Source organism: Stegodyphus dumicola, chromosome 5, assembly GCF_044657685.1.
Source record: "Stegodyphus dumicola isolate Sdum_Otavi_A_Nest chromosome 5, ASM4465768v1".
Classification (NCBI taxonomy): Eukaryota; Metazoa; Arthropoda; class Arachnida; order Araneae; family Eresidae; genus Stegodyphus; species Stegodyphus dumicola.
Window position 1 is genome coordinate 148,036,949 of NC_140772.1, and position 13,904 is coordinate 148,050,852.

The 13,904-nt window shown below is 32.5% G+C and overlaps 1 protein-coding gene across 4 annotated transcripts in view; it reads left to right on the forward strand.

Moving 5' to 3' along the window:
• Window positions 1-13,904, forward strand: part of LOC118205204 (5-taurinomethyluridine-[tRNA] synthase subunit MTO1, mitochondrial) — a 121,289-nt gene that overhangs the window by 94,389 nt on the left and 12,996 nt on the right. For all 4 annotated transcript variants that reach the window (XM_035377499.2, XM_035377506.2, XM_035377516.2 and 1 more), the window contains exon 15: window positions 10,370-10,466. In XM_035377499.2, the coding sequence (XP_035233390.1) occupies window positions 10,370-10,466 (97 nt within the window). The remainder of the gene's footprint in view (window positions 1-10,369; window positions 10,467-13,904) is intronic.

Below are 13,904 nucleotides of genomic sequence, written 5' to 3' on the forward strand. Positions count from 1 at the left end.
GAAATACATTTCTGATTTTTTTTGAAGAATTGAAACTACTTATCAGAAGTTAATATATGTAAAAAAGCCAAAAAGACTACTTAAAAGGAACCAAAGAACTACTAGTTGCTGAATCGCTAAGATATGATACTTGTGGAAATCAACAGTACATTCATTTACTCTGTTAAAAAAAAGCATCAGTACTATACAGTATTACGTCAAATCAATACTATACGGAGTTATTTCCCATACTTCATGAAAACTTGTGTGAGTATTGGGCAGGGAGGACATGACAGAATGTTAAAAGAACTTTCAACCAGATACACAAACATTGCACCTAATGATATTGAACTGTACAACAACCTTTATGAGCCCTGTCAGAAAAAGCAAAAAGGTATTAAAAAGGTTATTGTTGTGAAACTTTTGACTATTTCTGAATTTAATTTCTGTTGTTAGATCTTACTTATTCCCAGTCTCAGGCAGACAGAAAATACAAATTTATTATTTTGTATTAAGATTATCTCACTATTTTTTGCCTAAAGAGCATCTGTCATTCTATAGAATGTCTAGATATTATATATAATACCTAGGGAAAGTGTGTAATAATTCTTGTATCTCATACTTTGCTTAAAAACATCTGGTATTAATATACAATGCCGCCGTTTCATACTTCGCCAGTGACATCTATAAAGAATTATCTTTTCACGCTAGTCATTTGATAGTCCCCAATCTCTACTGTGCATTCGCACTGATCAACTTCATGCTAGGATAATGCAAAGTTTGATATCATATTTCCATAATGCTAGTGCCCATTATTGCAACTTAGAAGACAGTGAAGTGTTCTTGGTGATAAAAGTGAATGGACTATAATCAGTAATCAGTTCCATGGGCGATTCAAAGATCCATGCTTCGAACTTTTTTAAGCTCCAAACCACAGCAGGCTTCTCTTTTAGTGGTTGGCCATGACTCTTTTGCTTGACTAGCATAACTAATTAGTTGCCTCATTCCAATTTTACGTTGAGGTAAGCAGGCACAAACACCTGTCGAGGATGCATCACATTGAATTGTAAACAAATAACTCTAGCACAAGGATATGAAACCTGGAGCCTCCATGACACACTTCTTTAATTCTGTAAATGCCTTGTTGCATTTCTCCATGCAATAGTTTTCTTCAGATTTTTCTCTTTTAGGTAAACTCAAACAGTGGATAAACTGTTTCTGCACAATGTTAGGATGTAATCTCTGTAATATACATAGACCCAGAACACCTTTCAACTCCTTAGGCCTAGGCAATTTCTGGATAGCTTCCACTTTGTCTGGATCAGTTCAACAACTGCCATAACCGATGACATGTCCCAGATATTTGATGCGAGTCTTAGCAAAGTCTTACATTTGATGTGAGTCTTAACATGTACCGAGAACCTTAATTCTAACAATTAAAAAAAAAAAAAAAAAAGGTGTTGAAATGTACTAAATGAGAGGTGGGCAGAAGTAGGCTCATGGGCCGTTTGCAGTCATTTTGATCTGGCTCATTATGAAATCCTGTGCAACGGCATTTTTATTTCTTTGCTACCTGACTTTGTATGCCAACAAACAAAATCAGTAGACGAGTATGCATCTATTGTTGCAGTACATATGCACATAACTATACTAACATAGACTCCAACTACTACGGATTCTCCGTAGTTTCTATGGAAATTCATGAAAAACTATGAGCTACGAAAAGTATGGAAAAAACTACGGATTTTACAGAAACAAGAGCAGGAGAACCAGTACGCAAAACGGAACCAATTCATCCGATGATTGGCTGAATACTCGTGTTATCATATATCACGTGTTGAGTGCGTTCCTAGTTTTGAAGAATTAGCCAATCGTAGATCAGTAACTCCAACCGTTAACGACTTATCAATAGTTCCACCCAATTGTCTGTCTCCCAGGTTCCTCGCTGATGCGTGTTTAGGCTGCATTCGGCTGCATTGTGTAGTTTACGGCGAGAGCTTAGCGTGTGTCTTGTGAAATGTGAATCAGGTGAAAGATTTTTAATCATAATGCTGCCTCGAACGAAGAAGCCAAAATTATCAAAGCAGAAGTTTAAAGATTCATATTCTTCAGAATTTCCATGCATTAAAGCGTCCGAAATTTCTGTGAATCACGCACACTGCAGTGTATGCAACAAAGACTTCTCAGTTGCTCATGGCGGAAAAGATGACTGTAAACGGCATGTGTTTTCTCAAAAGCATATAGAACTTGGCACCGTAAAATCTAAAGAAATAACAAATTTCTTAATAAAAGATGATGAAACAGATCCTATAAAAGCCGAATGCTATTTTGTTCATTTTTTAATTGAACATAATCTACCGCTTTCTGTTTCGGATCATTCCAAAGAGCTTTTCAAAGCAATGTTTCCGGATTCTGCCATAGCAAAAAAATTTAGCTGCGGTCATACCAAAACTGCTGCTATTGTGAAAACGCTTGCAGAAAATACTGTTGCTGATATTATAAAATCAGTGTGCAGTACATCATTTTCTCTAAGTACTGATGGAAGTAATGATAACAATGATAACAAACTGTACTCATTGGTTATAACATACTACAGTAAAGAAAAGGTAGTGATAATTACTTCATTGATTTCTATTTTAGAATGCACGAATAATACAGGAGAAGGTATTTTTAATTGTATAAATGAAAACTAAAAACAAAGGTTTAGAATGGAAAAATTGCTTATCATTTTCTTCAGATAATGCTAGTAATATGATTGGAAAGTTTAAAGGTGTAGCATCATTTATCAAAATGCATCAACCAAGTATAATCACCCGAGGTTGTCCGTGCCACCTCTTGCATATAGCTGCAAAAAAAGCTACTGAAAAATTAATTGGCTCAGAAATTGAAATGTTGATAATAGATATATATTTTTACTTGGAGAAAAGTTCAAAACGGAAGCATAGCTTCAAAGTTGCTCAACAAATTTTGGGACAGAATGCAAAATCTCATAAAATTTTGAAATATTGCAGTACGAGATGGTTGTCTCTTTTAGAATCTATAACAAGGATTTTGGAACAGTGGGATGCTGTGATAAATTTTTTGGAGATAAACCAGATAACAGTGAGAATGAAGGAAAGAGATTGCAAAACATTAAAAAAAATTTACAGTCACTGACCACCAAATTGTACTTGTTATTTTTGAAAAATACTTTGCCTTTGTTTATAACAGTAAATATTAATTTGCAACAATAAGCTCCTTATATACATAAATTGAGAAGAGAACTTTTTGAACTTTTAATGAATTTATTTGTTAGATTCGTAAAACCATCAGTAATTTCTAAAGAAAATGAAGATGTTACTCTAACGTCTATTCCATTTCAGAAGTATAGTAAACAAAAAGAAAATGAAAATTTAGTGATTGGTGCGGAAACAAGACTATATTTAAAAAATGCCAAGTTGAATGAAAGTGAAGTGAAATCATTTTTCAATTCTGTGCAAGCTTTTTTTGTAACTGCATGTTCATATATAATTGATAAATTTCTACTGAGTGATCCATTTCTAAAACATGCTGAAGTTGCTGACATCAACTTGAGAACTGAAGTCTCATTTTCATCTGTTGTTTACTTGATGAATACTTTTCCATCCATTATTGATGAAAAATGTCTTAATCAAGTAGAAATTGAATTTTCCATGTATCAAGTAGATGATTTGAAAGAAATTGTAGATTTGCGTATTGATATAGCATGGGGAGAAATTGCCAAATTAAAAAATATGAATGGGTGTATTAAATACAAAGTATTGCCTTCTATAATGCTTGCTGTCTTAATAATACCTCATTCAAATGCAGCTTGCGAAAGAATTTTTTCTATTGTTAAAAAAAAATCAGACGGAATTTCGACCAAATTTAGGTCTTAAAACTCTTGAAGCAGTTTTGATTGAAAAAATAAATATGCAGGCAAATGAAGAACTGTGTTATAAAAAAACATTCTCAAAATCAGAACTTAAGCTTGCTAAGCATGCTACATATAAATCTTTGCATTCATAAATTATGCATATTTTGTTTAATACTTATATGTATCATTCTTGGTTATTTAAATTTTATTTCCCTGTAGAAATCATATCCAGATTAAAGATATGATTTATAGCTTCTGATTTTTTCTATGATTAGTAGTGATTTGAAGTACTTTTTATTAGTGAATGCTTGAGGAGTTAAAAGAAAATTTCTAATTAAATGTGCATATAATTTACAAGGTATATTTTTAATTATTCAGTTTTATATGTATATGGATTTTAAATGTAATAAAATTGATTACAATTAATTATTAATTTAAAATTAATGAATGGTTAATTACAACATACACTACGCGCACATTTTCAAAGTTGTAAAAATGTCGTTCGCGCGTTGACTACTGACAAGGTTTGCTGAAGGTTGGAGTCTATGATACTAATGATCAATTTAAGCTGAGAACATTAGATATACTTGAAAGCATATGAACGTTAGATATGCTTAGGAGAAGAGCAGAAGAGCATCATCTTTTTTCCTGACTTAGACAATTAGGTACCAAATTTCCACATTAGGGTTTTTTTTTTTTTTTTTTTTTTTTTTTTTTTTTCCCAGTGTCATCATCAACGATTCCTTGATTTATTTGTCTATATGCAGCTTTAATGCTTCAGGAATTTGATAGATGTGTGGTTTCTTTTGTTCAGTGTTATTTAATCTGATTTTATGTTCTCCCATTTTGGCATTTTCTACTTTAAATAAGACTTCTTATTTCCCCAACAAGTTCATCATGTCTTTCCTCCTATCATCTAAATGTTTTAAGTGTACCTCGCAAAGATGAAAGTGATCTGACTTATCATTCACACTAGGTGTAAAAGTGTGAATGATAAGTCAGATCACTTTTGTGAGATCTTGAAATTAGGCAAGACAACAATTTTGGATTTGGCATAGATTTTTATTAAAACTGTATCGATTTTGAGGATAAGAAGTCATATCCCTCTTTGTTAAGAGCAAAGAAGGGAGGAGCCACGGCCATATTTATATCAAAAGCAAAATAGCAAAGGAAACATGAAGGTAGTACCATCTGTTAACAGAAGTTTTCAAGAAACATGAAAAATTCAGACAATAGAATTTTAAAATGTGTGGAAATGGATTGGAATTAATGTCATTAACTAAATAAAATAATTTCTTGGGAATGAGGAAAAATTCAAATAAGTCCAATCCACGAGTTGATGAAGCTTTTTAGAAACTTTTTTCTGACCTAAAATAAAAATTGGGATTAAATTTCCAACTACTAAAGATACTAAAGATATGTTTATTTCTTCTTTTCAGACATAAGATTCATGTTCCTTTATGCAAAATTTTAATGCTCTTTTAGTTCGGCCCATATATCTCAAATAACACTGACTGATATACTATAAATCCTCTAAGTTTTAAAATCAGAGATGGAATCTTTAAGAATCAAACAAAGGGTTTTATTGATAGCTGAGACAATGACTTGAAAACTAAATGCTGGAGAATCTGTGCAATTTTTTAATTGGTGGAAGAATGCCAAGGTTATTAGTGTTATTTTCTAACAGTGGAGTGTTTTCTTTGATGACAAGATGAACATTTTGTAAAGGCTGTATCAAAGACCTTGGGAGAAAAATCCTCTGTCAGTAATAACTAATTTCCTAGTAATTGAATTCATTAGAATGCAAAGATTCTGAGGGTGCAACTTTGTGAGTGCGATATGTATAATAGCAAAAAGAAGCAATTTTTGTGGTCAGATGTGACGTGATTTTCTTAGAGATGATGTGATTTATCATGAGGAGGTGAAGAAACACAAAAATGTTTACAGTAAACAGGTGTGCTGAAATTAGATTCATTTGAGGATTATAAGAACATCTAGGAAAAGAAGGGAATTGTCATATTCAGTTTCAAAAGTGAACTGGATGGCTGAGTCAATTGAATTTATAACAGATAAAATCAAGGATAAATCTTCTGTATCACAATCAGAAAGTAAAAATTGCAGTTTGCATAGCAAATTCAGAGATGAAAAGATAGTTTCTCAAATAATTTGACTTCAAAAATAGTGCACATCAGTGCTAGCAAGTAGAAGACTGAGGAAATTACCCATACCTAATCCTTCAATTCGGTGATAGTATTTATTTTGGAGAACAAAGTGGATTTGACTCAGACTTTTGTGAGAGAAATTAACTCTTCCTTTTCAGAATGTGTGAAATGGAATTCTCAAAGCATAGTTTCAGAACATTTTAGTGTTTTCGCAACTGTACCATTAGCAAATGGGGATTAAATATCAAAAGAAATCATAATTGAGTGCTGGGGATAAATATCTTTTATACTTATTGAGGACTTCAAAAGAATTTTTTTATGTTTGAGTAAGGGTAAAATAAGTATAGGGGAATTTTTTTTTTTAATTATTATTTTTATTTATTTATTTATTTTAAATCCTATGCCTGTCTAGGGCACTTCTGACATTAAGTGACGAGCAGCCTAATAAAATGAAGAAGAATGCTAATGATAATTAAAACTAACATAAAAAAGTTGTCATTAAAAAACTTTAAAACAATGGGGCAGTTCTTGAGATGGTCGTCATCCATGTCACCCTGATGACATAAAGGGCAACAAGCTGAATCCTTGATTCCAGAATGACATAAATGCCTTTGTAAATAATCATGTCCAGTTAGCATTCAAAAATAAGCAACTCCAACAAATCGTAGCAAAGAATTGGAAATTTTGTTCTTTATGTTAAGCAGGATCTTCTGCTCTTACCCACAGCTGCATCTTTATATAAGAACATTCTATTATTCTTAATTTTATTGTTTACAATCCTTTTAATGTTACACAAAGGCAGAATAGAATTAGGCTGAGTCATTAGAGAACCAGCTTTAGCAAGTCTATCAGCCTGCTCATTACCAAAAATGCCACAATGGCTCAGAATCTATTGGAGGGTAATATTTTCTCTAGAATTCGTAAGTTCAAAAATCCTTGCTCTACAAGTATGGATATGTGCATTTTCATTATAGGGGCAAAGTCTAGAAGCTAAATATTTGGCCAAAAGATACGATACTGTTTCTAAGTTAGAAACTATAGCTCAAAAAAAAAAAAAATTCCACTTTTGTGAAATTTAGGAAGCCCATAAAATTTAGCACAATTAACAATAGTTGGAATAGTTGGAATGAGGGATTTTTATAACTGAGTTGGAAGTAGATTTAACAGCTGTTTTAACTTTCATGAGGTCAGAAGTTGAAGGCTTCTTAATGATGTCTTATTTGGGGAATCTATGGCATAAATTTATTTATTTATTGGGCATATGTGGCAGATATTGCAGATCCTTACATACTTATATTAGACTTTCTGAGGAAATACAGTTTTTCTTTTAAAAATAATGAACTGCATTCTGCCTTTGAGAACATAACTCTGTTCAAGATTAATGATGAAGGCATTAAACCATACACCTAAATAATAGCTCACAACTATATCACAGTACCAAGAAGGGCCGAATTTTTACTACATGGATCCATAGCTAAAAACAGAAGTTTCTTGTATGGCATATTGAAATAATCTAAGAACTGTAATAACCCAAAAGGAGTTCTAGTACTCATCGACATTCGACACTCATCGATCTGTCAAAGCACATCATCCTAGTCAGAGTTGCCAGCGTAAGAGATAAAACAAAAGTCATGAGGCATGGCGAAGTGGTTGCAGCATGTACTCTAGTGGCCTGCATTAGATGAATCAGTCTACAGTCTCTGTATTTTCAGAGCCTAACAACGGAGTTATCATAGAATGCACAACTAATTGATGAAGAGACGAGTGCTGCAGAATACATCATTCAAGAATTTCAAGATGTTTTCTCCCACATATCTTCTGATGTAGGTTGAAGCAGTTCAGCCCAACATACTATTGATACAGTAAATCATCCACCAATCAAGATATCCAAGACATCTACTGATTGCTGTTGTTTTTTGGCATAGATAAAATTGTAGAACATTTCCACCATTACCTCTATGGCAGAAATTTCCTCCTCAGCACAGATCACTCATCATTGACCTGGCTCTTAAATTTCAAGAATCTCAAATGCCAAATAGCCCAATGGATACAGAGATTGCAGGAATATTATATCACTATCTATCATTGGAAATAATTGTCATATGGAAATGCTAACACACAGTCTAGAAGACCCAGCCAATATTGTTCCAGGGTCGAAGTGAAATACAAGCTGTTAATCTAGTTACAACTTCAACAGTGACAAAGAAGTCAGTTGGAAGATAGCAACATTCAACCCACAGGTGACTAAATGAAGTCTTCAAATAAGAAACCTACCTCTCAGGGAATTTCAATCTATAATCCAACAGCAAAATTCTCTGGGACTGATTCCATATTCAAAACGGTTTCTTGTACCAGAAATTTGAATTGGATGAGGGAAAGCCTTTCTGATGGCAGCCGATACCGAACTACATAGCAGCCCTGCAGGAGATCATCTCAGAATAATGAAGACTTTTCAGAGAGTTTGAGAGCTTTTCTACTGAAGTAATGCAAAAGTGGTACCGATCTTGCGATGCCTGTGCAGGTTGGTAAGGACTGAAGAAATGAGCTGAGGGAAGCTGCAATGTTACAGTGTAACAGCACCTTTTCAGTGCATCACCATCAGCACTCTAGGACCTCTGCCATGAACTGCTGATAGCAACAAATACATCCTCTTTGTCATTGATTACTTTACAAAATTGCCTGAAATATATCCTATTTCTGTTCTGATCAAGAGGTTTTCACGGTAACAAGGTAATGACAGCATTGGTTTATCCGGTTTGGATTGTCTTGTTAGTTACATTCTGATCAAGGAAGGAATTTTATCTCAGCTGTTAAAAAAATAAAAAAAAACTATGTTAGCTACTTAGCATAGAAAAAACCAAATGACACCTTTACATGCACTGCATAGTGAGAAAGTTTAACTGAGCCATCCTTAATAACCTCTTCCTGATGGTTTCCAGAAATCAACAGGACTGGGACCAGAATTTACCTCTCTTCTTACTGGCCTGTCTATGAGACTACTGGCTATTCCCTATCACAGATGCTCCTTGGTCTTTATTTTTGTTTTTCTTGTGATCTATTTTTTAGTCGCCCTCCACATGCACCTTCATTGCATGAGGAGTACATTAAGAATATTCAGACACTATTTGAAGTGATACCTAGTTAGGCATGAGAGCAAGTCAGTTTGTTGATGCAGTAGATGCCTGTGCAGTAGATAAAGACTAGATATGACACAAGAGCTACAGGACATTGATCTAATTAAGGTGAGAAGGTGTGGCTATGGAATCTGATTCAATGGAGAGGACTTTCTCCTAAACAGGCTGAACGACATCTTAGTTTGGATCTGTAAATCATCAAATTCTAAGTCTTCCATTACGACAGGCTAGCCCCTTACTATGGCTATAGTATGTAGTTCCCATAGTAATTCCCATATGATATAAATATTATACCAAGACCATGTCCTATATGTATATAAATTTGTAAATTCATGCAAGTATTTATTGATTTCATATTTTATTAATTGTATGCTATTTATTGAAATTATCATTTTAGGTATTGCATTTAGTACTCAGTTATCAATTTTCCTTAGTTGTAGATATAGCTTTCTATCTTGATATTGAGCTATCCAGGAAGCGCCATCCATGAAGAGAGTAATGTTATGAATTATGTATATATGTTAATAATTTTAGTGTAGTTAACATGTAAATTGTAGTATATCTAGTATAAAGTAACATAAAAGGCCTCAAGAATATATTCTTCACTAGATAAATAAGGTTACAGGGGCATATCCATTTAACATTGAAGTAAATGGTTATCTCGTCTATTGGCAAGATAGTACGAAACTGGCAGTAGTTTGGGAAACTAATTTTTGGTGCCATATTTTAGGGCAAAATATTGCAAAAAAGAGGTGGCTTATTTTCGATTAAATATGGTATCTGAATCTATCAATCATGTTAACTAATTATATTAATTAATGTATGCTTACTAATAATTATAATTAATCATACCTTATATAAAAATCTGCAAAAAGTTTGTGAAAGGATGTTTAGTTCTCTTGAAGGAAATACTCACTTTAATCCTCCCTTGAATTGTTTTAGCTTTTGCTATCCTTTTACTTGCCCTTTATGTATTTTACTATAATCAATTACATACCTATCCTGATTAATTTGCCAAAATATTTGCTTGATTCCTGTTTCATCAAAGGTAAAAATCTTGTCTCTCTCTCTCTCTTTTTTTTTTTTAACTGAAATACACATTATTAAATAATGCACAAACTTTTTTCTATATTCAAAATATTAAAATACTTAAATGCACTTTTTAATTGTACTCTTTTTTAAATCATGTAAACTAAAAAATGTGTTTATTTATTTGGTAGCATTGTATTTCTCAGCTGTTCAGCAACAATTAGCTGAAATCAAGGAGCTTCAAGAAGAGGAAGATCTTGAATTGCCAGAAGATTTTGACCATATGATGTAATATTCCTGTATATAATATTAGCATTATTATTATTAGCAATATATTCCTCTACATAATATTAGCATTATTGTTTAATAAAATTAATAAACATTTTATGATAAAATGTTTGTAAATTTTATAATAAATTTAAGTTACTGTATATATTAATTGTTAGTTTTAAAAAATGTGTAAGTATTTCATTAGAAATTTGAGATATTAGTGCAGATCATTGTTTAGTTTTTTTTTAATAGTGAAACTGAGCAAATAACATAATTTTTTATTATTTTAACAATAGCCTGGAAGACATATATTACATTTATTATTTTTTACATTTTTAATGAATAATGATGATGGAGAATTAATCATAATTAGTAATTCATTTATACGAGGGCTATCCAGAAAGTAGATTACGTTTTGGAATAAAAAAATAAACAAAGTATAGGAAACAAATTTTATTATATACAGATGAAAGCCACACTCAAATACTACTTTTCTACATAGTCACCATACAAATTAAGGCATTTATCGTAGCGATGTACGAGCTTGGAAATTCCTTCGTCGAAAAATTCGGCCGCCTGCGCCTTCAACCACTTCGTTACCTCTTCTTGCCTTCCATCTTGCACAAAACTTGTGGTAACCAAGCTTTTCGCTGATGATTTCGTGCAACAAACTTCGCGAAATTTGTGGAAAACTCAAAGAAAGTTCCGTTATTGTGAAATTTCGATTTTCACGGACTTTAGCATCGACTTTTTCGAGAAGTTCGGCGGTCACTATGCTGGGTCTCCCACTTCGATCTTCGTCGTGAACATTGGTTCGGCCATTTTGAAATCTTATGACCCACTGACGCACTCCACCTTCAGTGATAATGTTGTCCCCATACACTTCACGAAGCTGCCGATAGATTTCTATCGGTTTACAGTTTTTTGCAGTCAGAAACCTTATTACTGAGCGCACCTCGCAGCTCGCGGGATTTTCAATTAACGCAGACATTTCAAACCGTCACAGTATCTGAACGGAGCACAGCACGAACCTCTCACTAGCACGGCTAGATGCAGACTGAGCTGCGCAACGCTCTGACCCCAAGATGGCCGCGCTAACCCCACCCCTAGCGGACACAGACGGAAACATAATCTACTTCCTGGATGGCCCTCGTATATAAATAAATTGTTTTCATATTTTTCATAAATTTTATATAAAGGAATCTCAGTACAGTTTGTGTCTAAACTTGTTAGTTTTGACACAATTTTTTTTTTGGGTGGGGGGAATATAATTCAAGTTATAACTACATGTTATAACTTGAATACATTGTTTACATTGTGACATGAGTGTCCCTATGAGTGTTAGTATACCTGTGTCTACTATTCAATAAACAACTTGTGCTATAACTAAATTTTCACGTAACATAATTTTGTGTTTTTTCACTTTTAAAAAAAAGTTATTAACACTGAGTTTTAAAAAGTTAATGAGAAGACTCAAGTAATGAAAAAAAAAAAAATGATTAGGATCACCATGGGGTTTAAGAAAAGGGGATTGTCAAAAAGTATGAAGATGGCATGCATATCTGGGACTTGGGTACCATATGCCAAGAATATCTACGATTGTTATAAACAAAGATGCTATTAAACTGTGTGGTATTGTGAATGAGTGAAATCGAGTACCAAACACAGATAGATTAGAGGAGGGTAAAAAATTGCTTTGCTTCTGGGTAACAGAAAAACGTTTAAATACAGTATTCCATTTATATTCAATATATATTTTACCCAAAGCATTTGTTTTTAGTATTAAACAATACTATAATAATAACAATAGTATTTTTTATAAGAATGAATTATTTATTTTCCCTTAATTCTTATTGGAAAGTTCATTTGGCATATATCCTAGGATCTGGAATAGATTAAAGACATATACTAAGATACCACTATACTTATCTTTAGTGAGTCCTATCTTATGGCTACTGTATATAATTTAAAGTCCATTCTCAACATTCATAGTTATGGTGTTTCTTGAAGATGATAGATAATAAGCATTCCTCATTTTAGGTTTGAATATTTTATGAATAATAAGTATCTATACGATTATGTACATCACTCTCCTTTAATTAATATGTCATAGAAACTTCTCATAGCCTCTAGTAAAATACTCTATGTATACTCAGCAGATAAATTCATTGCTACGATTATAGAACCACTGTGGCAAGCACTTTCTATAACTTTTTCCATATTTACTTTTCATTTTACTACTTAAAAGTAATTTCAAAATTTTGTTTCACAGTTCGGGGGATATTTTTAATGATTTACTTCAAATGAATTCTTATAATTTAGTCTGTGCTTACTTACTGATAATGTTTCATGTTTACTTATTGATAATAAACATATTTCATTTATTGAGCTGTTAATTTTTATGTATTAATTTATCATTTTTGTTCTCCTATTGACATCAAAGTAGGGTCTTGTAGAAAAAGTGTGTCCTGGCAGTGTAAGGAGCTGATGATAAACTATACAGCTTAAGATCTTTATCTTCCATATTATAAAAATATATTTCTTATTGCTACAAGGATTGAATTGTTTGATTATGGCAAAGTCCACTGAGATTATCAGCCAAGGAGAAAAATACTTTCTGGGAGAAACTGCCTAACATTCACCATTACGCAGGGTGAAAAACCACACGCACACACACACACACACAAAAAAAAAAAAAAAAAAAACCATGCACATTCAAAATCAGCTACCAGTTTTGGGCGGTTTTATTCACTGGTGACTTTTATATACAGCCCTTTAAATACAATGTAATATTTTCATACTTTTCAAAGGAAAAAGCATTTTTAAAGGAATGTTTGCTGTTCAAATCTCATCTTCCATTCAGTTATGGTTATCTATTCAAGTGGAGTAAGTGTGTATGTGTTTGGATGCATGTGCGTGCATGCGCTAAAATTATAACTTCCTAAGTATTACTAAAATACAAAAGAACAAGTGGAGAACTTGTAAAAATAAAATAAGAATTTAAGTAAAAGAGAAGCAGCCTCGACCATATAGCCAAAATATTGTAAGTCAGCATGAACTATTTTTGCTCCCCTCTGGGAATGGACAAAAATAATTCAATTTCCCATTCTAATTAATTGGTACGGTAGATCAACATTTCTGATACTATGCAATTTTCACACCAAAAGACGAAATAAAATCGAATAATTCAAAATAATTGCACATCTCCATATCCTGTTATTCACTTTTCTCTTAAATTAGATGGTATTAAAAAAAATGAGATTATTGAATATTCATGATCTTGATAATTGTATCTTTGGCTATTTTTAGCGCTATATTTTTTACGTTTTTATTTTGAATATTACATTTATCTGAATCATTTTAATAGTCTGAATTATTATTTGATCAAGCAATGAATAATATTCTTTTAATAAACTGATATTATATTCACAACTTTGTGTTATTCATTGTAAATTA